The 25954-nt window shown below is 49.8% G+C and overlaps 2 protein-coding genes across 5 annotated transcripts in view; one reads left to right on the top strand and one right to left on the bottom strand.

The window, feature by feature from the left end:
* Positions 1-731: 731 nt before the first annotated feature.
* On the bottom strand, positions 732-4354 carry RAN (RAN, member RAS oncogene family). The gene is made up of 7 exons (XM_074321360.2): positions 4237-4354; positions 3647-3692; positions 3136-3220; positions 2929-3054; positions 1568-1755; positions 1221-1391; positions 732-1128 (listed from the first exon to the last, which is right to left on the bottom strand). Exons 2-7 carry the CDS (start codon positions 3680-3682, stop codon positions 1084-1086), a joined length of 651 nt encoding a protein of 216 aa, XP_074177461.1. The 5' UTR covers positions 3683-3692; positions 4237-4354; the 3' UTR covers positions 732-1083.
* An 8701-nt stretch (positions 4355-13055) lies between these two features.
* Positions 13056-25954, top strand: part of STX2 (syntaxin 2) — a 32055-nt gene continuing 19156 nt past the window's right edge. Inside the window, exons 1-2 of one of the 4 annotated variants that reach the window (XM_074321928.2) lie at positions 13056-13288; positions 22237-22311. In XM_074321928.2, coding sequence (XP_074178029.2) covers positions 13259-13288; positions 22237-22311 — 105 coding nt within the window. In that variant the 5' untranslated portion in view covers positions 13056-13258. Of the gene's footprint in view, positions 13289-21982; positions 22136-22236; positions 22312-25954 lie in introns of those variants that run through there. The other 3 variants (XM_074321926.2, XM_074321925.2, XM_019748788.3) reach the window with 3 other exon arrangements.

The raw sequence follows: 25954 nt of genomic DNA, 5'->3' as shown, positions 1-25954 counted from the left end.
AGCATTCTAAGACCTACTTTTCTGCTGTAGTACTATTCCTGGTTATTTTGTCTGTCCTTGCAGTGCCCACAAAACCTTCCAGAAAAAGAAATCATTAAAGCTGTGGTATGTCTAACTTCAGTCCTTAATATTTGGCGTACTTAAAGCTTGGGAGTACTTGAAAGCAGCACGTAAATATGGAACATCTTAGAATATCCACTTTACATTAAACATGTAACATTAATACAAAAAGCAAATGTATAATTTATATTCAACAAACGAGACATCCTTTAAGTTCCTATCATCTGTATGGTTTTATCCATCCGATTTTAAAAGCTCTGGATTAGCACATGGTGACTTTTGCCATAAAACGATAGCAACTGTAGTTCTTAATATACCTATTTGAGAGGTCTAAAGCACGTGCCACTTTTACTGACAGGTCGCATACATCTAGACCAAGCGCTCCCCCTGCCAGGTGACACTAGCTAGCCAGAAGGCTGGTGGGGAAGACGTTACGTAGCCCAGCTGCATCGACAATGCACACCTCTTAACAACTTACCACATAAACTACTGTTTACCTGTCATTTCATTTGTGTGAAATGATTCAAATGTACAAAAAATAGACACAGGAAGAATTTAAGCTAATCCTTTCAAATGAAGTGATACCAGCAAAGGCAATCTAAACAGTAACAGCAATTTTCCTTATTAGTGGTTTTTAAAATACTTATTAAACAATGGATGAGTTCACTTGCTTAGATATTTGAAATACAACTTTATTCTGATTCTAAACGAAAAGGAATGGGAATGACAGTAACAAACAAGATCTCCCACTGAATATTGTGATGTGACTGTAGCAGTCTTATATTTGAAACTCAATAAGGAACCAACTGCGTTCCAAAACAGCTAAATATGCAGGTCCAAAAAAGGAAGGTATTTTTAACTGCCACACTCACTCCGAAGCCCATCCATCGCCTTCAGCATCCCAAAGATTAAGCACATGTTCTGCTTAGCTATGTAATAAAGTGGCAAACACGCTGCACCACTGACATCACAGGACAGTTGCCTATAAAACTAGACTTCTGACGCTGGGCCCCAGCTTCACTTTCACAGGTCGTCATCCTCGTCCGGGAGAGCAGTTGTCTGAGCAACCTAGAGAGCGAGAGAGAGAGATGGTGACACTCCCAACGGGGCTGTTGGGAACACGCCCACTCCAGGAACAGGAACCCAACCAGACCTCGTACCTCTAGGTCGTGCTCATATTGTGCTGCCAAGGCGGGATCCATGACAACCTCTGGTGGGGCAAGGGCAGGCATGGCAACAAACTCCAAGTTAGGGTCTCCGATGAGTTTTCGAGCAAGCCAGAGGAAGGGCTTTTCAAAGTTGTAATTACTTTTGGCAGAGATGTCATAGTACTGTTTAAAAGAGAAAATTAATTTTAAAAAATCCATGCTTATTCCTGGGGAATGTTTCAAGCTGAAAGGAATTTTCTTTCAACCCGTACATCAAAGACGTTCACGAATCACTTTAATGAATCCACACTGTACTGTTTATCAAAGGGCCGTGATTCAGTAAGTTTTAAGAAACCAACCTGAAGATTCTTCTTTCGGTGGAAGACAATTGATTTTGCCTTCACTTTCCTGTCCTTAATATCCACTTTGTTGCCACACAGCACGATGGGGATGTTTTCACATACTCGTACCAGATCTCTATGCCAGTTAGGCACATTCTTGTAAGTAACTCTCGAAGTTACATCAAACATTATAATGGCACACTGGGCTGAAAGATGCATTCAGTCGTTAGTACACACCGAGGAATTTACAACGCGGATGAGAAATGCTAAAAACTAGGAATTCGGACTCAGCATCTCAGGCCAGACTCTAGGTCACCTACATGTCTCCATCAATTTCAAGGTCTCCAATTCAAAAGGCTGCACATCACTGTAATATACAGTATCATTTAAAATTCGTTTCTTTTACATGAGAGCACGAAAAGACCAGCTTACCCTAGCAAATCTCTCTCCTGCAGTATTTCATCATTAATTCTGCCTCATCCCGAAAAGGTACCCAAAGTAGATTAATGATAAGCCAGCATTCCCGAACTGCCCTCCCCTATTATGAGGGTCTAGGACTCTATTCTTTAAAAAGCCCTTCAATGGCCAAGTACACTTGGGACATTTTATACCTTTATTTTTTAAAAAGTCATATAGGTCTGTATGTATCGAGTTGTACGGATAGGTATGGTAAATAAGAAAACAAGCCTGAGAAGGGACAGTATAATTTTCAGCTAAAGAATTGGGGGAAGAGCCTTGTACATACTCAAGGAAAGCTAAAGGCATGGAAGGAGTCCTAGCATTTCTTCGTCAAGAGTGCGAGATTACAGGAAATGAGTCTTTTCTTTACTCTTTTTTGTTCAGTACAGCAATGAACACTTATTTCCTTAGCAATTTTTAAGTATTAAAGTTTTTTTTGCAAAAGTTAGTACAGTTAAAAGAAATGAGCAGGTGTTATACAGCATTTGTAGGATGGAGAAACCAGCTCCTCTGATCCCGTATCTGGTTAAACTGTTTACTATCTTTTTAATGGACTAGACAAGATATAATCATTGGTAACCATCAAAATATACACCCAAACTAAGTTTTCAAATACTGAAGCTGCAGCAATAGCTTGTCTGTTATTTTTAAATTAGGAGCCTCAATATGACAGTTTTATGTCCTCAAAATTGCTGAACACAACACAGCATGCAAGCAAATGACACAAGAAACTTTCAAGAAATTTTCCCCTTCAAATGACAGCCAATTCTCTGGAGGCAGCACGTCTTTTCGTCAATGTGAATCCCGTAATTCCTGGTTTAGTCAATATCCAACTTGTGTTTACTGGACTAGATCTGATTATCGGTGAACCACCAAGGAGAGTGAACTACACGTCCTCTCAGAAACTGCTCATTACCCACCTTGGATGTAGTAGCCGTCTCTCAGGCCACCAAACTTCTCCTGACCAGCGGTGTCCCACACATTGAACTTAATAGGCCCTCTGTTGGTGTGGAACACGAGGGGATGGACCTCCACACCCAAGGTGGCTGAAACACAAGCATTTCACGTTAGTCAACGAACGCGGGCACTTCATACACAGTCTCACAAACGGCTTTCCCCCCACGTACCTACATACTTCTTCTCGAATTCACCAGTCAGGTGACGTTTCACAAATGTAGTTTTTCCAGTGCCACCATCACCAACCAATACAAGCTGCCAGAGAACACATTTTTGAAATAAGCCCCCAAACAGTTAACACATCAGGACCCCAGAACTATGTAGCTGTTAAGGTTTTCCGACCACCCATCTCACTCGAACAATAGCCATTTTATATACAACCCTCAAGTGTACTTAAGACAAAAGGTCTTAATTAAGCGATGCCGCCCGTGTAATGAACGACTGGAGACCATCAGACTTGGTTTCCTTCTCTGTGAAACGGGGCCAGCACAGCCACCCGCGTTGGGGGGCCGCCCGGGCAGCGCTGCAGCGAGCACGCCGGCCGCTGACAAAGCAGCACCTCTGCGCCCGCACAGGGAGCCTCGTTAGGAGAGGCCGCGGGACCAGGGCCCCCGCCCGCACCGCCACGGCCGCTTTCCCTCCGGACCCCGCGCGCCGGCACCGCCCACGAGAATCACATACTTTGAACTGAACTTGGGGTTCTCCTTGGGCAGCCATCGTGATGTCACTGCAAAGAGAGGAGGATGAGGCCTGCGCGGCGGGCGGGCGGGCGGGCGCACATGGCGGCGGCCCACGTGCGGGCCACAAAGGCCGCCTTCCGGGCCGGCGCGTCCCGGGCCCCGCGCCGCCTCGCGCGCTCACCGCGTCCGCACGCGGCCAGGGCGGCGGCGGGGCCGGCGGGCGCAATGGCGGCGGCTCTCCCCGCCCCGCTCATTCAGCGCCGGGCCTGGCCGCGCGCCCGCCGCAGGAGAGGCCGCCCCGCGAGAGGCCGGCGCGGAGGGCGCCTGGGCGGGCGCCGCGGCCGGGCCGGGCCGGGCCGGGCCCCCCGCCGCTCCCGCGCCGTCTGCCCCGGGCCTCCCCGCCGCCCGCGCTGCCTCCCGGGCCCACCGCGCTGAGATCCCGGCGCCGGCCCGCGGCCTCCGCGCCCGGGAGGACAGAGCTCACGCCCGCCGCCGGCAGCCGGCGCCACGGCCCGCTCACGCCCGCCGCCGGGACGCCCGGCCCGCCGCCCCCGGCCCTGGCCTCCCGCCCGGCCCCGCCGCCGCCTCTACCTTCCAGAAACGTCTCCGGGCCCGTCTGAGAACCAGAAAGATGGCGGAAGCGCAATTCAAATGCCCGGAGACGCAGCCGACGCCGGCGCGCGCCGAGGGGAGGCGGGGCAACGGCACCGCGCCGCTCCCACGTGGCCCTGCGCGCGCGCACGTACCGCGCCCGCCCGGCGGCCACACCCGTTGGCCTCGCGCGCAGGAGCCGCTGGCCGCGCGGCGGGCGGGGCGGGAGCGCGCACGCGCGCCTACCCGGGGGGCGGATCCCCGCGCGCAGGCGCTAAGGGGGAGGAGGCGCGTCCTGGTGCCGCCTGGGTCACGGCGCGGGGACAAGGCCGGGGCCCCTTGGGCGGGAAACTCGGGAGAGCGGGCCGCACAAAGCCCGTGGTCCAGCTGCGCCAAGGGGCACAGGAGCCCCCGGCTGGCGCCATGTTGGGCGTGCGGGGGGCGTGGCCACCCCTCCCGTGGGACCCTGGGGGGGGGGCTAAATGTACGAGGTGTGATCAAAAAATACGGTGAATGTTTAAGTTAAAAAAATTTATAGTAGAAGACACATTGCCGTTCATCCCCCTCAAAATACCCCCCCCCACTTTGAACACACGTGTCCCATCGTTCTCGCCACTTTCTGAAGCAGCTCTGGGCGTCCTCTTTCATGAGTGTCTTTAGTTGCGTCCTCGTGGCTGCCTCGATGTCCTGAATCGTTTTGACTTTGGGGAAGAGCCATTAGTCTCACGGTGCCAGATCCGGTGAATGAGGTGCCTGCGGACACACTGCAATGCTTTAGTTTGACAGGAAATTGCGGTACCAGAAGCGACGTGTGACATGGAGCGTCGTCATGATGGAGGGTGAAGTAACGACACTCGTGAAAGAGGACGCCCAGAGCTGCTTCAGAAAGTGGCGAGAATGACGGGACACGTGAGTTGGAAGCCAGGGGGGGGAATGTTGGGGACGAATGACAATGTGTCTTACTGCACATATATTTTTAAATTTAAATATTCACCGTATCTTTTGGTCACACCTCGTATCTAATTGGTCGGCAGACTTCGTGGCCGTTTTCTGCAGACGCGGTGATGACACCTTGGCAGCCCCTCCTAGTGACACGTGCGGATGCAATCCCTGAGTGTTTAGGTTCCCGACGCCTGAGATGAGGCTGCCACGTCCCGCACAGGCCGTGCACGCAGAAGTCACCTCGTGGGGTCCTCACGGGTAGAAGATGAGGTGCACCACTAGCTCAACAAGTATCCGGTCGCTTTTAGCAAAGGTGTGGGCCAGGTGGAGTCCTCCGACCTCACATCCTAAATCTAAGGCCGGTGTTTGGCATTTGTAGGGACAGCCACAATTTTTCAACAGATGACTTGGCTTGGTCCCCCTCCCCAAGAGCAGGCAGCTAAAAGCCCCATTGCAGTACTCAGGTTCCTGAAAGGTTCTACCATGGGGACTCTTGCTGGAGCGGTGACCAAGGAGGTAGCCACCCAGTCCTGAGCACGTGGCAATCAGGTCTGTTGGGAACCCAAGTGACGCAAATTGGGCACAACACATCTGAGACTCTGTGTTCAACACATCTGAACTCCGAAGGACCCTCAGGAAAACACCAAGCCGATCTCCATGTAGCTGGTGGAAGTGTAAATTGGCTCGGCCTCTTGGGAGAGCAGACACTAATAAAACTTAAGTGTCCAGAGCTCATGTCCTTAGATTTCCATTTCTAGGGAAATGCCCTAGAGTTAAAATCCCACATTTGCACAAGGAGACACTGCAACATTATTTACAGTAACAAAACATGGAACTTCCATAAACGTCCATCAATAGGCTCAACCTCACAACTTCTACAGCTTATTTTAAACACCACAGTGAAAAACGGGAAAAGATACTCAAGCTGGCAGACACAAGGCTTCTCCCAGTAAAACCACCCCAGCTCTTCCCACTGTCGATAGCTTTGCAGTTCACAGAGGTACTTGTCTCTACCATCCAATGTGGATTGTAAACCATGCTTAGCCTGTAGTCCAAAAAACTGCAGCCAAATACACAAAGGAATGTGTGCAGAATTACAAAGCTGCAAAAGAGAGCACAAGGGATTTCAGCATCCATTACCACCGATTTCCCCCAACACTGACATTGCTTATGTTCCAACTGTCTATCATTCGCTCCTCTCTCGGTATGTATTATGTATGTGATTTTTAATATATATTATATGATTTTCCCCACCGAGATGTTGGGAGTAAGTAGCAAACAGGATGCCCCTTGTGTGTATATCTTCAAACTAAGGCTAGTCTCTTACATAACCACCGTATACTTATTAAAATCAGGAAATGAATGTTGTTACATTCGACCGTGTAACCTACAGACCTTAACTGTCAGTTGTCTCACTCCTGTCCTTTGGTGCAGGATCGTCCTACTTTCACATGTTACCTTTACCTGTGCCGTCTTTTCAGTCTCTTTCAATTGGGAACAGCACCTTGGTCTTTGTCTTTCATGACTTTGATACTTTTGCTGAGTGTTTCACAGGCCAGTTATTTGGTAGGATGTCCCTCCACTTGGATTTTCTGATTCTTCCTCAGGATTAGATTCAGATTATGGGTCGGGACACCTCAGAACTGATGTTATATCCCTCTCTGCATCACGTCCGGAGGCACAGAATGATCTGAAAACATATCAGACCGTCCTTCTTTCCTCCTAAACCCTGCAATGCTTTTCTATCTGTCGCACTTAGAGACATGAAATCCATGGCTGGCCACATCCTACATGAGCTCGCTGGGGTCTACTCCCCGACTCCATCTCCCTGTAATTCTGCTGTGGCCACACAAGCCTCTCTGCATCTCACCTTGGCCAAGTTTGTTCCTGCCTCAGGGCCTTTGGACTTACTGGTCCCTCTGCCTAACGTGCATTTCCTCCACACCTTTGGCTGGCAGGCTCCTTCGCACCCTGAATTCAGGTCACAGCTCAAATGTGACCTCAGGGAGGCCCACCCTGACCACCTTTTCTGACATGGTGTCGTCACATCAGCCATTCCCAATCTTAGCACCAGTTCTTATTTTCTCCAACGCACTCACTGCTCACCGAAAATATCTTGCTTAATTATGTACCAGGTTGCTTTTTTTATCTTTCTTTCCCTCACTAGAATAAACAAAACACCGTGTTTGGCACGGTATTCATGGGATCTGGCGCCGTGCCTGGCACGTGATGGGTGCTCAGTCAATATTTGTTGAATCATTGAGGGAATTACTCTTACCCCATCTGAATACAGAAAGCGTAACCAGAAACAGCAGCGTTATATTCTAGTAACAATAATAGTGATTTAAATATACAAGCTGACTAGAAGTTTAATAATATGACCTCATGCTAAAGACTAACCATTAAGCAAATAACAAACATTTACCAAATACATGGCCAAGCTTTTCTATTCCTGCAGTTGTCCTCAACTTTGTTGAGTTTGCAAAGCAATACAGAAGCTATTCTCAAAGATTTCATGATCTGATCTGTTCATCAGTCCCGCTATCAAACATAACCTATCAAACGAGGTGTTTACCTGACACTCGGTTTCTACACAAGCAGTGCTTCCCTGCACAGATTGCATGCTGCCTCTTAGCATTAGCACAGAAATTATTTTCCCTGAAAGGAAAATGGAGAGACTTGTCATATAGTCACACCACAGAGACATTTAATCTGTCTCACATCAAGGTCTGAATAGTGCAGAGGGTACACTTGACGGCCCATGAACACAGCCCAACCTTCCGACGTGTTGTTTGCCTTAGATTGGGTGAAACACAACGTTCTATCTGAACGAGTTGCCAGCATTTGAAAAGGTGATGGTTTTGAAATAAGTCCACAAATCTTTGGCACTTCCTGCTTCAAAGGTTGAGCCTTGTTCTCCTGCCCTTGAGTGTGGACCGGACGTAGTGACTCACTTCTAACCAAGGGAGTAAGTCAGAACGGACAGTGTGACTTCTGAGACTCAGGAAGCTCTGTGGGATCACTCAACTCGGGGGGAAACCAGTCATCACACCTGGGGACAGGCAGCCCTGTGGACAGGTTCATGTGACGTGAACCAGCGGAGGCCCCCTGCGAAGAGCCTGTGGGAAGCTGCCAGCCACGACCGGGACCATGTTGGGGGCAGACCTTCCCGCCCCCACCGAGCCTCTCATGGCTGCGGCCCCAAGTCCTGAGTCAGAAGCAGCCTGTTAAGTGGCTCCTGAATTCCTGGTTCATGGAAACTCTGAGACAATACTGTTTACTGTCATTTCTAGCATTAACTTCCAATGGAATTTGTTATGCAGTGACAGCTGGCTGATACAAGAAATAAGGATACTTTACATAAAAAGCCAAATATTTGGCTTCTTAGAAAATCAAGATTGGGAGGCATTGGGTCTGATTTCTTGCCTGGCCACAACTATCTGGAAGTCAATAGCCACTATATAGTAGCCACTGGAAGTAAATGTGCCCCCCACAAATAGCACACACTGCCACTTGCCACTGGCCCCGCCATCCCCCACTAAATCTGAGGCAGGAGGCTTGGTGCCATTTGCCCCTTGTCATCAGACAGCCTTCTCTACTCACTTATCTGCCTGAGCCCTGAAACATTTGTGTCTACAACCTCTAGTGAGCCTAAGGCACGGTAATAAAAAGTACAGACGCCCTTAGACATTTGAGTAATATTTATTGAGCACCTACTATGTAGCAGGCACTCCCCAGGGACCGGGGTACAGAACAAAACAAACCCAAAGCTCCTAGGCTCATGGAGCTTTCATTCTAAAAGGAAGAAACCAGAAATACGCTTCATAAGTACATGGGATATATGACATAGTGATGATTGCTAAGGTGAAAACTAAAGATATGGGGGTTCAGAGGAATGGGGTGCTAGTGAGGTGGGGTGACAGCAGGCCTCCCCTAAGATAGTGACATTAGAGCCAAGACCTGCGGAAGTTGAGGGAAAGAGCCGCACAGGTGTTTGAGGGGAGCACACTCCAGCGAGAAGGAACGGCCAGTGCAAAGGCCCTGGGGTGGAACCTGCCTGGAGCGGTCGGGGACAGTGACGAGGTGTGTGGCTGGGGCAGATGAGCTCAGAGAGCTTAGGAGGAGCTCACATGTTCATACGCTTCTGTGTCAACTGAGTGCAAGCGGCCTCTTGTATTCAGAACACTGGTTGCTTCTTTTTAGCAAGGCTGCTTCTTTAAAAGCAGATTGTTGGCATTCCATGGTAGGACAGAATGCTCTCTGTGAAAGAAACTGTCACTCTGTGTCCTCTGTCACTTTAGGAGAGTGTAGTCTAAGAAAAGAAGATAGAAAATATCATAAGGACACAGAAGTACATGACAGGACATAATAGGACTTCCCAGAGCTTGAGACAGGCCTGGGGCACGTTAAGTCTCTCTCTCTCTCTCTCTCTCTATTTCTTTCTCAATCCCTATCTCTAGATATCTAGATATTTATATTTATCTCCAGATATATACATACAGATATAGCATCTATACAGTATCTATAGCTACATAGATGTAGTACCTATATTTATATACAGGTTATATTTATGTATGGATACGTAGCTACAGACATAATTTTAAAAGTATGAAATATTGAAATACATAGTCATATTCCAGTATATACTTAAATGTATATATTTTTTACATTTTAGTATACATTTGTTTCAGGGTTTCAAAAATTGAGGTACATTTTAAATGCTTGCTTTTAACAACCTGACTCAGGACACAGTAGTAATCACCAATGTGACATAACTGTGCTATTTATAAGATAATTACAGGGTGTATTGGGTTCCCAGGGCAGCCATAACAAAATACCATAAACTGAGTTCCTTAAAAGAACAGAAATTTATTTTCACAGTTCTGGAATTCCAAAGCCAAGGGGCTGGCAGGGCCACACTCTCTCAGAGAGAATCTGTTCTGGCCTTTTCTCCCGGCTGCTCATGTCGCTGGTTTGTAGATACAGGACTCCAGCATCTTCTTCTGACATCGCATAGCGCCCTCCTCGTGTGTGTCTGTGTCCCAATCTCCTCTTCTTATGAGAACACCAGTCATATTGGGAGAGGGCCCATCCTAGTGACCCCCATCTTAACTCCATCACATCTGCAATGATCCTCTTTCCACATAAGGTCGCTTGCACAGCTGGGACGGGGGTTAGGACTTTGACCTATCTTTCTGGGGACATAATTCAACTTATAAGGCAGGGTTTATAAAATATATGTGCATAGTATGTTTTGTTAGAACAATTCAGAACTGGGGCACAAGCTTAAGTCTGTGCGGGCTGTTTTCTTGTATGGACCCTGACAGCACGTCTCCGGGCTGCTGGGACATATAACCCCACTCGGATGGGGGCTGGGAAGCACAGGCTGTGTGTCTCCCCACATTACTCTCCGCCTTACATTAGTCTCCACACTAGTGAGCCCCACGTTATTCAAACCTGCCACTACCAATAGACATAGGGGTGTTTTTTAGCTTTTCCCCACTAGAACAGTGTGGCAGTTACTATCGCTAACATACATGTTTGCATCCTGGCACTTTTATTGTCACGGTACTTTAGATCCCTCAGGAGGAACTGTAGGTACAGGGATGTGTATCTCCTACTTCTGTTTTCCCTGGAAGCTGGGAAACAGCGTGCGCTAACGTTTGAATTTGCTTTTCCTGATTGTCAGGGTTATGTGCACCTTTGCATCCCCATGCGCCATTTCAGCCTCGCAGTTCCCCAAGGGGGCCCCTCGGAAGTGACCTGGTCACGGCATTCCAAGCCTTTTTTCTCTTGGGTAACATCGATGCTACAACAAAAGTCACGAGTCATGATGGGTGAAGGATTTCATCCCATCTCTGGTCCATTCACACAAATGAATACATCAAATAATTCTCTGAAAAATAAGCCAAGGGTACGCCCAGTGCAGAGAACAGAGATGCCCACACTCTAGGCCCCGCACCGTGTGGCTGTGCCACCTTCCATGGCCAAGGGACACTGCAGATGTGATTAATGGTAGGACCTTGAGATGGAGAGAGCATCCAGGTGAGTCCAGTCTAATCACCTGAGTCCTTCCAAGTGGAGAACTGGCTGCGGTCAGAGTAAATGTGACAACGAAAGAAGGGTCAGGGGAATGTTACACCCTGGATTTCAAGACAGAGGAAGGGCCATGAGCCAAGGAATGTGGGCATCTCTAGGAGCTGGAAAAGGGGAGGCTTCTCTCCTAGAGCCTCCGGGAAAGGCTGATTTTACTCCATTGAGACATCTGACCCCCCCACCACTGTAAGATAGTAAATTTGTGTTATTTTAAGGCACTAAGTTTCTGGTGATTTGTTACGGCAATCGGAGACTGATACGTGACTTCATACAGCTATTTCCAGAGAGTGTATTCAGCCTCAGCTTTAAAAGGGTAGCCTATTTCTAAGCTTAACATAATGATAAATTAAACAAGGCTATTGCATTTCTGAAGACCTTACAAGCTTCATCCTCATTTAAATTTACATTCTGTGCCCAGATCGGGAGAAGACATAGTGAGTTCTGAGCCAGTCTTCAACTTACGATCAGAACAAACACTCCTATGGTCAGCTGACAATCATTCTCAATTCTTCAGGGGTCTGAATTGAAATGGATTCTTAAAATTCCCCCCACTATTTCTTTAAGTCCAATACAAAGAAATTAAATGAGAATCACAGAATTTTAAAACAGGCAGGCAGCTTGCTGGGGTTCACGTCCAAACTCTGCTTCTGGCCAGACATGTCGCTCTGAGCGAGCTATTCGAAAGCGTTGTGCTTCAGTTTTCCGGGGTGATACCCACAGGTCCCCTCAACTACAGAGGTAACGACAGGCTCAGTGAATTAGAGCACAGTGTACACAGGACCAACCCTCATAAACAGAAGCCATTAATATCTTGAGCCACTGTACTGCAAGCAAAGAATGTGAAGTTCAGCAAGGGTCACTTTTTCATTCATTCAACACATATTTACCACATACCTTATATGTGCTGGGCCCCATTCTAGGTGCTGGAGGTAATTGGCAAGGTGGACAAAAACCCCTGCCCACAATGGAGTACAGCCATCCCCCTTATCTGCGGGGGATCCGTTCCAAGACCTCCAGTGGAACGGATTTCTGAAACCACAGATAGTACCGAACCCTATATATACTATGTCTTTTCCTAGCTATACAGACTTATGATAAAGTTTAATTTATAAATTAGGCAGAGTAAGAGATTAACAATAATTAATGATAAAATGGAACAACTGTAACAATATATTGTAACAAAAGTCATGTGAATGTGGCCCCTCTCTCTAAATGTATTGTTGTACTGGATTCGCCTTTTCGCTTAGAGGAAGCACTTTATGGCTTCTCATGGCATGTCCGAACTGCCAGTATCACGTATCAAAGATGAAAACTGCACATTCCCACCCGTGCCACTTTTGAGTTCTATTCCTTAGCTTTATGTCCCTTAAGGATTGTGTGCATTACTTTGTCTCTGCTTTATTCACACAAAACCCTGGTGTGGATCCTTAAAGGGAAGGCCTGTTCAGGGTATGTATACATACAAAGCTGCACCCAGCTCATTTCCATAGCCTGGCTAAATTCGTCTTCAAGTTTTCCACGATATTTAAAAATATATAAAATAAGTGTGGAAGCACAAACACAAAAACAAATCACGAAGGGACAAACAGCACGTGCAGCTCACCTGCCAAAGAGGCGTCCAGACTCCAATCCGCCGCCGGACGCAGTCCCCGCCCAGCCATCCCAAGGCCCCGCCCCTTCCCTATCAGGCCCCGCCCCACCATCGACATCTCCGCCAGGCCCCGCCCCCGCGCTTAGGCCCCGCCCACCTCCCAGGCCCCGCCCCCTGGGTCGCGGTGTTCCCGCAGGAAGGCTCCCGCAGTCTGCGTGGGCCTGGGCGCGGCGCGGGCCGAGCATGCGCAGAGCGCGCGGGCGCGGTTGCCGTGGTAGCGCCGGCCCGAGGGGAGGCGGCGGGCGGGCGCGGCTCGGAGCTGGGCGTCGGGCGGGCGGAGGCAGCGGCGCCGGGCAGGCCTGAGCAGCGGGGCGCGGCGCCCGGCCCGCGGGGATGCGGGACCGGCTGCCGGACCTGACGGCGGTGAGCGGCAGGCCGGCGGATAGCGGTTCAGCCCGGGCGGGGCGGGGGGCGCGGGGCAGGGGGGGGCGAGGTGGGCGGGGCCCACGGGGTGGGGGGCGCGGAGGAAGGCGGGGGGGGGATCGACCCGCCTGGGGGGCCGGGGGCCGGGGGCGCGGGGCGGGCAGCGTCCAGAGCAGCGTCCAAGGTCTCGATCCCGGCCGGTCGAGCCGGGCTGGGGGCTCCGGGCAGGCCGCCCCCGCCCGCAGCGTGGGTCGCTGTGTCCCCTTTTTCCTGGACGCTCCGACCCCCGACGGCCAGGGCTGGGTTCAGCACATGGGGACACGGGGTTTGTGCGGGGAGTCTCGGCCAGTGCCGGGCCGGGCCGTGAACCCGCTGTTCTGAGCTGGGCTCTGCCCTTCCCCGCGCTGACGTCACTCCATCACATCTCCCCTCTCACCGCCCGAGCCAGAAGGGACCTGTGTCGCCATGGTGGGTCCCACCCTGCTGGGTGTCAGCCCCCCAGAGCAGGGACTGGTGGCCTCGCTCGCTGTCTCATCCCTGGGGGCTGACCCAGGATCTGCGCAGGTGGGAGCTCCGTGGAGAGCTGCGGAATCCTGCTCGCGCTGCCACATAGAGGTGGGCACCGTCCCGCTGGACGCGTGGGGTCCGGAGAGAGGCAGGTCCACAGCGGCGCCTTGTGTTTCCCCAGTAAACAGCGTGCTTCCTGAGAACCGGGCTGCGTGTTTGCTTACTCTTAACCATCAACACTCCCCGCGAGTGGAATACAGGTGCTCAGTGAATAATGCCCACAACTTACCGTTCGCTTTATTTAGTAAGAGAAAAGCAGTTCACTTAGGAGTGGAACAACTTTTGATGCTTTCTGTGTGTGTGAAAGGTGACAGTGCTGAGAATGACACAGGGACCCTGAACCTATAGTGGATGCTTCTAAAATGTGGAAGAGTTGAAACATTTTAGAATGATGACTTTTTCCTTTACACATACAAGTACTAATTAATGGTGAGCGCTGACGTTTTATTTCCCAGCACACAGATGAAGCCTCTGCCCTTGGACGGTCTGCAGCTCAGCTCAGGGTGCTGGGCCCACTGCCCTAAGGCGTCCTTGCATGTAATGAATTAACTTCTCTCCTAGAATGGAACTGGTTCTGTGCCGTGCGTGGGAAAGTGGTGAGAAGGGTCACTGAAACCATCATCTGTGTTCTGTGGGTCAGATGAGGAACCTGGCTCAGAAAGGCAATGAGCTGTTTATCCTTAGCTTCATGGAAATTGTGCTTTACACTCATTCCGGGAAAAGTTTCTTCATCGTGATATTTCTTTCCTTCCCTTTTTACTAATGGTCAAGTAGTTGGACCTCTGCAGTTCGTTCGTGAACATCATGTTAACGTAGCCAATTAGGGCTGTGTTATCTCACCCTAGAATGCTGCGTCCCGAGGAGGAGCTCAAATTTTTGTTAAATGAAGAAATGCTGAATGTTTCTGAGCACAAGAGCTGTAACTGTTTCAGCAAAAGGCAGCCGAGTTTATGTGGTATTGGGGACAGTAAGAAAGATTTGTCAGTGGAATGTATAAGCAGCTCTCCTCGGTATGATGAGCAAAAACTAAATAAGACAACTGTTTGTCACTGTGTAAGTGTACGTATATTCCTGCTTACTGCAACCGTGTCTAAGAACATAAACCCTGTTTCAATCTAGAGTTTTAGACCTAGAGGTGACCTTCTCTTGTCCAGTACCGTCTGCCTAGATGAGGAGAATAAGCAATTGGAGAGCAAATTAGTGGAAGTTTCTACTTCTGGAGTCGTCTAATTTTAAAACTCAAAACGCCAATTTTTCTGTGTGTAAAACAGGGATAATAATATCTGTCTTGTCCACTCATAGAGGGAATTGTGAAACACAAAATTATCTCCTGTGTGTGATACTCTGGGAGAGGTAGGAGACAGAAAATGCTATGTAATTATAAGTGCTATTAATATTTATTCTTTTTTTATGTTTTCAAGAAGTTATAAAAAGCAACCTTCTCTCTAGTATAAAATACTAAGTTAAAAATTGAATTTGACATACTTGAAGTTTGATAACTTTTAATATTTAAAAACTATCTGAAAATTTTCAGATGTAAGAGTTAAACCCTTTTTTCCCCCCTGGAAATGTGTCCTTTCCAAGTAGCTCTTAGTTGAATGTCTACTTACAACCATGTTTCTAAATGGCTGGTGTTGTTCTTAGATAAAGTTTAACATTTAATTTCGGTGGTTAAAATGCCTCATCAACAGTGTCCACACTAGCACAGTACTTGTGATGCCACCCGAAAGTTTCCCTTATCAGCTGTTAGTGCTTCCTCCTGAGAAAAAGATTATCGCTGGTAACTGTTGGGAATGGACATAAAAATTAGTTTGTGCAACACAAGTTTTCACATGCAGATGGGGCCGCTTCTAACCAATGATGTCTCTCTGAGCCACCAGTTCACGTGGGTGCAGAGACTTTAAGTGACTCCCCAGGCTCTCTGGCTCTGAATCCAGAATGATGTTTCTGGTTTACGGAGAGTCTTGCATGCGGGGTCTCTGCGAGGTGACGTGTGGGTGGAGACACACACAGATGCAGTGGGTGTGTGCAGTGGGTGGACAGTCGGGTGGGGTGGGGGCAAAGGAGGCACGGCGAGTGGCGTGTAGGGTGCCAGCAAATCCAAACGGGGTAGCTGTTCTGCGAGATAGTGGCTCCAGATACATCTTGATTACCTTTTTTTTAAATGTTTGTGTGTGTCAATGGATATATTTTAGTGAAAAATAGGGAAACTACAGATTTCAACTGTGGGAATTGTTTGCGGAATAATAAACACAGGTAGCTATGTGGTATTCATGAGCAGATCTAGAGAAATGAGATTATTATTATTTTGATCCCTGGGTTCAAGGTGATGAATTGCAAATACAATTTCTTAAAGGGCAGGACAAACTGCTCAGATATTTTTAAAGCTGCTTTTTGACAGCTCCGATCACATGTGTGGAGCAGAGTGTCATGTAGTAAAGGTTCAGGTTCCGATTTATAACATAAAACATGTTTTTCTAAATACTTCACTGAAACTTAAAATACTAAGAATTTTACAGTATATTTATAATTTTATAGATGCTTATCCTTACAGTTTAAAATTTCGTAGTTGATTCATTCAGGCCAGCTTTTTATATTTTGTTTTATCATCACAGAAACAATTCCAACAGCTGGAAGCTGTACTTTCTCTACTCTTTAATCAATACATACATTTGCACACAAAATGTGTCCCTCTTTTTTTTTTAAAGATAGCAGAACATTTACATTTACACAGATTAGTACTTATTTTAGGCTTAAAGTCTGTTCTGAATTTCAGGAATAGAAAACCTGAACGAAAACCAGTTCATTAAAAGCATTTCCTCTTTAGCACATTCACTTCCCACCATCGCCTGGGTCCGGTCACACTGTTTGCTGGTCCTGACCGGCCCTCCCTCTCCCGGGCCTTTGCACACACTGCTCTCTGTGTCAGAAACCACCAGCCGTCTCTGTCCCCCTTCTTCTGCTGCCTCGCACCTTCTTTTGGTTTCAGTTCAGACACCGTTGCCAGGAAGTCTTCCTGCCCTTCCCTCCAATGTCCCCAGAAGTGGCCATCAGCCTATATCTGAGCACAGATGCCGTCCTGTTTTATTCCTGCACCCTCTCCGCACCCTCCACCCTTTCCGGGGCAGCCTGTGCAGCCCGTTTTGCCCTGAAGCCTCAGTATTCTGCACAGAGCACCTGATGGGTGTGTATTGGTGCGTTTCCATTTGAAAATACCTATGGAAGAAAAAGGTGGATGACCGTGGAGTCTCTTGTGTTCAAGGCTTTGAGTTGCAAAGGGCAGGAATGAGGAAACACGGAAGAGGGAGCTGAATTGAGAGGCAGATGGGTGCCTCAGATGGAGGGCCACGTCACCCCCGCCTGTCGCAGCCGTGTGTCTCCTTCCTGTGTGCCCGCTCTCCTGTCCACCCTCATTTCTTCATTCATTCATTCATTCAGCCGATCTTTACTGGCGCTGGGGTCTGCCTGGCACAGTTTTAGGTGTGATGCACAGGTTGTGAAAAAACAGACGAAGTCCGTGAGTGGACAGCAGACAGCTCAGCACTGAGTGATCCAGTGTCTCTGGTGGGACCTGCCCTGAGAAACGTAACCAGGCGAGAGGTGTGGTGTGGGCTCCTGTGCCCGGGCAGCCAGGGCACCGTCTTGGAGCCAGCGTGCGCAGGCCTGGGAAGCGTGCTCTCGGCAGGACAGTCAGTGAAGGCTGGGGGCACGGGGGCGGTGCCACGCAGGACAGGAAGTGAGCGGCACAGGTCTTTAACCCTGTGCGTGAGAGAAACCGCCCACCGAGCTCTGGGCATTCGGTGTACTGTAGTGTGTCCGGAGTCTGAGTACCTAGGCCGGTTGGTATCCTGGGGATAACGGAGGCGTCGTAAGAACATGAAACTGTCACATTCCACCACCGGGCGTGAGGCTACAACTGGTTGTACAGAAACGGGAGGAAGGAGTGTTACAGTGGGCGCCGTAATCACAATCCAGCCAACGTCCGCTTTTACCGACATTTAATCACACGTATTCTTTCCTTTTATGCAAGTGATTTAATTTTGAAAAAGAAATGAGTGTATTCTAGCAGCAAAGGTCCTACAACCACTGTGCATACCAAGCTCATTGATTTCCCCACAGTTATTTGCAAGCAAGGTCCTAGTGCACGTGTACGGGGAGGAACAAGCAGGGTTTATCGTGCAGCTTCGCAGCCTACAGTTTGGTGATAAGTCAGCTTCTGCTGAAGTCTGAACGGTGAGCAAGCATTCCGGTGACACGTTTCTCATCTCCGTTCAGGAGTCTGTAAACATGGAAGCTACTGGCCGTCTCTTCCTGACAATAGTTTTCACATGGGGAGAGTTGTATTTTTAGTATAATGCTACTTTTAAGGGGGGGATTCTTTTAAAATTGAACAGACGGCATGTTCATGTTCGAATGTTTCTCTCGCACGTGGACACTTTGGCGGTGCCCCCACTGCTTTCAGGAGATGCTGTGCCATGTGTTGTCTTGGTACAGTGGATTCTGCCACAGACAACAGCGGCTGTGCAGGCGTGCCTGGACGGGCGTCCGCGGCTCTGGTGGCCATGCAGCTTCAGTGGAATAACATTGTTTCGGTGGTCATTGTTTTTCTGTTTTTGTGAATGGAAAAGCTGAGGGTGTCACTGGGTCTGTTTCCTAACGTCCAATAATTTTGAGACTTCCAGGTAGAAATAAATATAAGTAAAGGTTTAAAAATACAAATGAAACAGAAGACAGCGGAGGACAGACCTTCCTAGGCATCGGCTCTTTGGTGGTGTGCAGGTGAGAAGCAGATGCTTTCCAAGCGGGCGAGTGGCTGTGGGGAAGGGTCCCGCATGACACGTGGGTCTCAGCGTCAGGAGGAGTCGGCTTCTTCAGTAACTGATTCACCGCCTGCTGGGTGGAATGGAGAAGTCGCAGAGTGAAATGACTTGCTGTCTTCAGGGAAAGCGTTCTGTTGGCGACAGTCTCTCCTGGGCCCCGAGGTGGCTACCAGTCTCCCTCCTGGGGTGGCAGAGGAGTCGTGAGCTTGGGTTCTTGGCTGTGTCTTACGCACGACAGGCGTGTTTTGTGCTGGCGGGTGGGGGCGTGATGGGGGTGTGCAGGGGAAACAAGACGCCATGGCTGATGCTCGTTGAATCCAGGTGACAGGTACATCGAGGGCTCGTTATGTGGTTTCTTCATTCACATGTGTTTGTGGTTGTCCATAAGAACAAGTCACAGCGAGGAGGCACGTGTGGACCTAGGATGACGTCTAGCCGTGAGGTCACGGGAGTGATGTGCGTCTCGTCATCGTTGTCCCTGGGCCACAGGTGTCTGCTCTGTCCACTCCCCCGTGCTCCTGGGTGGAGTTCACAGTAAGTGAACTGCCGACCTGGGGATAGTTCCCTCCTGGTCCTGTCCCGGCCCCTACAAGACACACCATTTCCCTCTGAGCCCCCACCTGGACAGGAGCAGAAAGACAACCATGACAAGGGGAAGTAGTGCAGCCCAGTTAGGATGGGAATGGGGGTGTTGTCGGGAGATGGGTGAGGCTGGCCCGGAGCTGGGAGGAAAGCCTGGTGGCCCGGCTTCGTCTGCAGGCGCCTTGAGGGGTTGCAGTGAGGCTCCTTCCTCTGGGAGGAGGCAGGCTGTCCGAGTCTAGGGCACGGGTGTGGGCCACAGCTGGCAAGGCCATCGGCTCAGTGACCCCCCGCGGTGCCTCCAGCTCCTCTGGGCAAGTGGGTCCCACAGAGTGGGCCTGCGGATGGGAAGTCCTTCCGGTCGCCTGCGATTGGAAGCAGGAGAGGTTAGGATGGGAGTGTGTGCAGTGGGACAGACCTGGATTCCAGCGCTGCTCTGCCGTGACGTAGCTGAGACTTGGGCACCGTCCTGCGCCATTCGGTGTGTTCCACTGTGTGACGTGCGCGGATGACGCACGCCCTGGCCAGTGGCTGTCCTGGGCCTCAGCGCCCATCAGCATCTCTTCCTTCCAGTGACTGGGCCTGGGGGAGCGTGTGGCTGTGTCCAGCTTCCGGTGCTCGCTGGCCGCGCACGGGCGGCCTCCCCACGTGGCTTGGCTTCGGAGGAGGCGCGTGGACTGGCCGACGTAGCCTGGCTGTGCCTCCCTGTGAACGTGCCTGAGGAAACACGTGGAGGCTTGTCCTTACCGCCCGTTTTACAGGCCAGGAGCCGGGGTGCAGAGAAGGAGGTGGGGGCAGGTGAGCTGGGTGCAGGCTGGCTCCGCCCTGTGGAGAAGTGTGGCTGGCTGGCATGGTCCAGTAGGTGTGCCTCCACCCTCGCTTGGTGTGTTCGTGTCCCAATACTCTGTCGTGTCGCAACAAAGTGCCACCAGCTGGGCGGCTCAACACAGCAGCCACATGTGCTCAGAGGTCTGAAACGGGGTCAGCGGGGCTCCCTCTGAAGCCTGTGGGGACAGACCTTCCTGGCCTGTGGCATCACGTGCTGGCCGTCCGCATGTTCCGTGGCTTGCAGGGGTCTCCGTGCTCTCTGCCCCTCGGCTCGTGCCATCTTGCCTTGTGTGTCCCTGTCTTTTCTTACAAGGGCACGAGCCATGTGGGGTCAGGGGCCCACCCTCTGCCATGACCTCCTCGTAACTAATTATGCTGCACAGACCCCTCTTCCAAATACTGTTCCCACCTGACGCCTTCAGTGTCTGCTTTCTGGGGACACAAGCCAGCTTGTCCTCTTACCAGAGCACAAACGAGACGTTCTCAGCAGCACGGCAGCTTCACTGCAGGCACCTTTCTTGGCAGAGCAGGGTGGGGCTCGGGGTGCTCAGGGCACGACCGGGACACCGCTCTGCGTGGAGCCCAGCACAGTGAATGGCAGTCTGTGTGGGTGCACAGCCCGTGTCTGCCGTTTGCCAGTGACGTCTAGTCACCCATGTGGCACCTTCCTGCTGCCTCCTGGAAAGTGCTCTGCTGTTGGGGCACGTTGGCTGAGCCTGGTCGTGCAGCTCTGTACACTCTCCTCATGGACCCTCAGATAAGTGAGCTCAGCCTTCTCTATCTTAGAGACGCCCGCCTCTTTCCCTTCACTCTAACTGAACTGTCTTATCTGCGCCCCAAGACGTCCCAGGCCGAGATGTGACACAAAACACTTCCTTAGGGTGGGGACACATGGTGCTGGTTTTTAGGCCCGATTGCTTTGCCTTGCTGAGGGCCCTGGGGGCTGCAGAGGGAGGGTTTACTGTGCTGTCTTAACACGTTGACTAAATCTGGCAGATTTTTCTTAGCTCAATTGTGGTAGAGTTTGCTTCCAAAGTATTCCTGGGCTGCAGATCAGTAAGCTGCACTTCAGTCTTTCGATGGGTGAAGGCTCGGTTTCCGTAGGGTTAGGGGAACGTGCGGTCACGCGGTTAGCCTTTGTCCTCAGCTGGTGTGTCCTCGGGCACAGTTGGCACCAGTTCCAACCACTGTCCTTTCTGGCAGGGTTTCTTCTCTCCCTCCTGTGCAGTGCTGTGGTCCCACGCGTGGCTGCTCCAGCACATGTCCTGGATACACACTGCGCGTTCAGACACCCGGTCCCGGGTCTGGTGTGGTTGTCCCATCCCCGCCACTGTCGTCCCAACGGTCTTCTCGCTGTGCGGTTCTGTTGCCTGCCTACAATGGTGCCCTTGGGCCAGCAGCCTGACCTGGGACTTGGTGGAGTCCAGCAACATTCTAGAATGTTTAATACCGCATAGGACGCCCCAGCCCAGACCGCCAAGCCAGAGACCCAGCTTTCTGGGTCCTTCTCAGCTTTGAGAACCATGGCCTAGAATGTGTCCAAATTCTTTATTCTTCCACGTGACTTTGAACTTAGAGTAAGTCTGTGGTTTCTGAAATACAGTAACCACGCTGGCTCTTCCCAGTGGTGGTCACGGTAGCTTCCATCCTCCGTTTCAGTCGCTAAGGTCTCCTTGACTAGGTCCTGTGTGGTTAACGTGCTTATCGATGGTTAGCGTGGACGTGATGGGGGGTCACTCAGGGAAGAGGGATGAATGCCAGCTAATAACGTGAAAGTTCCTTGAAAATTACTATGTACTCTAGCACAGTGAACTAGTCGTGTCAGCGTTTCGAATCTTTCTAGAAAATGTGCAGTACAGCAGTTTCACTTCTTGAAGGTAAAAGTAGCCTGCGTAACAGTGACTTGTGAAAACGAGTGGTGCTTCGTGGCGGGTGCTGAGAAAGCCAGCTGTTGTCCCCTCCGGGGCTTCGCCCTCCCCACCTGCCACGGGACCTGCCCTGTTGAAATCTGGCAGAAGCACGGTGTGTTAGTTTGCTGCTCCAGGGAGCTAAGGTCTTGTAGGAACAGACTTGCTTTTGTCTTTTAATTCACTGTTTGTGCCTACGTGAAAAATGTTAAAATCTGAGTTTTCCATTTTCTATTTTCTGTTGCAGTGCAGGAAAAATGATGACGTGGACGCAGCTGTTGTTGTGGAGCAGGACCATTTCATGGATGATTTCTTCCATCAGGTGGGTAAGAGTTGTCTAGTGGAACCCAGGCAGACTTTGTCTGTAAACATAGTTCTGTTAGTATCGCTGTATTTGTCAGACTTAAAGTAATACGCAAGCTAGTGTTTTTAAACGTTGATGTTCGAATGATGTAAGTTCCCCAGAATGTTTAGTGTTATTAAAAGATTCGTTAATGTTGACCGTTCTTCGTGGTGGCTGATGTGGGGCGGGGCTGGGTGAGAAGGAAGGTCTGGATGCGGTGGGCAGGGCCCAGGCTGTGCCTAGTGAGGAGGTCCATGCCCACTGTGGGTGCAGCTTGGCCAGGGTCTGCCCAGCGTGAGGAGCTGGGTGCCCGCTGATAGCACTTCCTCCCGCAGCGCCCGTCACTGCTGCCGGGCCTGCCACGCCCTTTGGTAGGGTCTTAAGAAGGCCTTACCCCAAGACCCGTGGTGTTGCAGAGCAATGGCCCCTGGTCTGTCCGAGTGGGTGTCCAGGGAGCATGCTGAGTCGGGTGGCCTGGCACGCTTTTCTCCCACGGGTGGGATGAGTCCCCGAATGCTGACTGCACGCGTTGGAAAGCTCGCAGTGTCTGTTTTCTGAATCTCAGATTGCATGTTGAATTCCACATCTCCGGCATCAGGGGGAGGTCCTAGGACTCCCTCCTGAGAGGTCTCATACACAAGTGGACAGGTCGCCGTGGACACTCCGCTTGCCACTGCCCGGGCTCAGCCTGGCCTCTCTGAGGGCCATCAGCTCTGATTGCGTGATGACCTGGGGTCTCACCTCTGACCCTGCCCTTCCCTCGGGCTTTACTCTGGGGCTCTCCTCCCCTCTGAGGCTGGTGTTAGGCTTACACTGAGTTTAAATTCTTTTTTTTTTTTAATTTATTTTTTAAATTTATTGGAGTGACTAGTTTAAATTCTTAAAGCTAAGTAATGGAGCAAATTTTGCGTAATTTCAGTTTTTGAAATTGAGTCTCAGAACAAGTATTTTGACTTTGTTAAACATGAAGAAAGAAACGAGTTCAGGATAATTTTTTAGAGTGAAAACTTCATTTGTAGGATTTGTTTTGATTATGTCGATTTGAATCTACTGGTTTCAGTTACTTAAATCCATCTACAGTCTAAACTAGTCCATCAGTGCAGGAGTGAAAATATGTAATATGTTAACAAATCACTTTAAAAATGATCAGTCTTCCAGATTCAGCCAGAATTCATTGGCTGCCTGGTGTAAACCCAGTCCTTGGGTGTCAAGTATTTATGTGAGTTCCTAATTTTATCTGATGGAAAAACCATGAGCTGACATTGTTAGAGACAGGAATGGACTTTGAGGTCCAAAGGAGTTAAGACACTGGGTTTCCTGGTGTCACTTTGGAAGAGAGACTCTCTATTGCCTTCAGCTCACCTGCCTACTTCGTGAGTCATTGTTCTCTGATTTCAGCCCCTGTCCCTGGATGCTTAACTCTTCTGTAGCAGTTCCTCATGAAAACATGCCTTGTTTTAAAGACTCTCCTAGCATTAAATGTCACTGTTATATTTTACTGAAGAATTCTATGCAGTAGGTCACTGGACGTCATTACGCTGTCGTCTTGGTCACCGAGTGCTAGTCCCCTGTGGCTGTGGGTGTTTCCGAGACGCGTACAAACACAGGTGACTCACGTGAGGGACTTGGAGAGCACCTGAGTCTAACGTGCAGGTTTTCATTTGTAAAACTGTTGCTCTATTTTGCAGTTGTTTTTTGTGAAATGACTTCTTAGAGAAATAGAAAAGCAAATGACGTTAGTTAATATAAACTCAGTTTTAGAAAATGGCATTCAGATCTTAAATAGCCCACAGACGATGCAAAAGGCAGGAGTTCTGCACACGCCCCGCATTTGGTTGAAGACTAAAATGGCGCTCTGATGGTGGCCAGGGGTCCCCTTTCTGTGAGGGCGATTCGTGGTGGACAGAAAGACTTTGTGTGGCGTCACTCACAGACCCCGCTGTAGTCTCGGTCCTGCCCTCCTGGTCCTGGTCGGGAGCCGACTGTTTCCTTTTCTCAGGGGCCGCACTGGGGTTCCTGCCACAGAGATTTCAGTGGGGTGCACTGCAGAGCTCCCTCAGAGTTCAGACGATGTCCCTTCTACTCCGTGACCGATGGGTAGCAGTGACGTTCCTTCAGACACAGTACTTTAAAGATGGCCGATTGAAATGTCGGTCTGTGCACTAAAACCAAAATATCATCACTTGTGTTTAAGCCTTCCTGATAAAGTAGCAAAAAATTGAAAAAGAATCAGTTTTTATTTTGTGTTGTTTGTACATGATTAACAAAATTAAAAGAGAAGTATGTGAAGTGTAGAAATTGTGTGTAAATGGAAGTAGCAACACCCAAGCCTGATGGAATAGCTGCTCGCTGTTCCGTGAAGGCAGGATTCTATGCTAGGCTGTTCTCAGATGCTGCGATTTTCAAACTGGCCTGGGGCTTGGACCAGGGTCCCTGGGGTCCATCCCTCAGACCGTTCCAAGTTCACGAAGTCAGAATTGTTTTCACAGAAACACTGAGATGCATAGCTTTCCCTCTCGGTCTCTTGTGAATGTGCTGTCGGGGGGCTTTGCAGGGGCTCCGTGAAGGGTGTCACATCCCAACACACTGGTCACGGAAGCAGATACCACAAGCGAGCTGCCTTCCATTAAGCCAAAAGTTAGAATTGCAGAAAAAGTATACATCACTGCTCTTATTTTCACTGATATTTTGGGAAAACATTGTTTTTTTCTGTAAAAAACATTATTTATGTTAATGTGTGTTATTAATAGTTCCTGCTGCCATGGTAACACATTACACAGACACATTTATTGTGAGCAGTTCCAGAGGTTGGACATCTGAGGGCCGTGCCGTCCCCCTGGAGGCTCCCGGGCGGCCTCTGTCCTGCCTCCCAGCTCCCAGAAGCCGTGCATCCTTTGCTGGTGGCCATCCTCCCTCGGAAGGCACATGGCCTCATCCTCTGCTCCAGTCCCACCCTCTTTTTTCTGAACTGGGTCCCCTTGCCTCCCCTTTATAAGGACTGTTGTGGGCACATCGGAGCAACCCAGACTCTCCAGGGTAGTTTCCCATCTCAAGACTCAATCTCACCACATCTGCAAAGTCCCTTTTGCTCTGGAACGTGACATTCAAAGGTCCCAGGGTCAGGGTGTGGACATCTGGCACAATGTCTTAAGAGCTCTGTAATTTCGATTTTAAGTGAATTAACAGATTTAAGCAATTTCTCCAATAAGGTAATTATAGCGAGCGATAGCCTGCACGAACCAAAGCTCTTTGGGGTCTTTAGTAGCTTTCGAGAATTAAAGAGGTCCTGGGACCCCCAAATTGGCGAGCTCTGCTCTAGTCCATAGGGTTTGTAACACTTTTGTCTTATTTCTTGAGTAGGGCATACATTCACATTTTAAAAAAATCAAAATGATGTGAAACGACACAGGTACGCCCCACCTGTTTTTATCTGCTCTGCTTTCTCAGCTCCCACGCAGACGTGGCTGGTTTCCAGGTACTTGTTTAGACGCCCAGTTTCTTAAGGTAAATGTTGGTATCTGTGCTTATCTTGATCCCTTTCTTACATCACTGCTAACGTGCTCTGTACATCCTGCACCTATGGGGTTTCCCTTGTTTTGAACTTCACCCTGGAGACCTTTTC

The sequence above is a fragment of the Rhinolophus sinicus genome, chromosome 9 (genome assembly GCF_057876585.1).
Source record: "Rhinolophus sinicus isolate RSI-liver-muscle chromosome 9, RSI-T2T, whole genome shotgun sequence".
Taxonomy (NCBI): Eukaryota; Metazoa; Chordata; class Mammalia; order Chiroptera; family Rhinolophidae; genus Rhinolophus; species Rhinolophus sinicus.
Note: the sequence above shows the minus strand (reverse complement) of the source record. Positions and strands in the feature narration are given on the sequence as shown.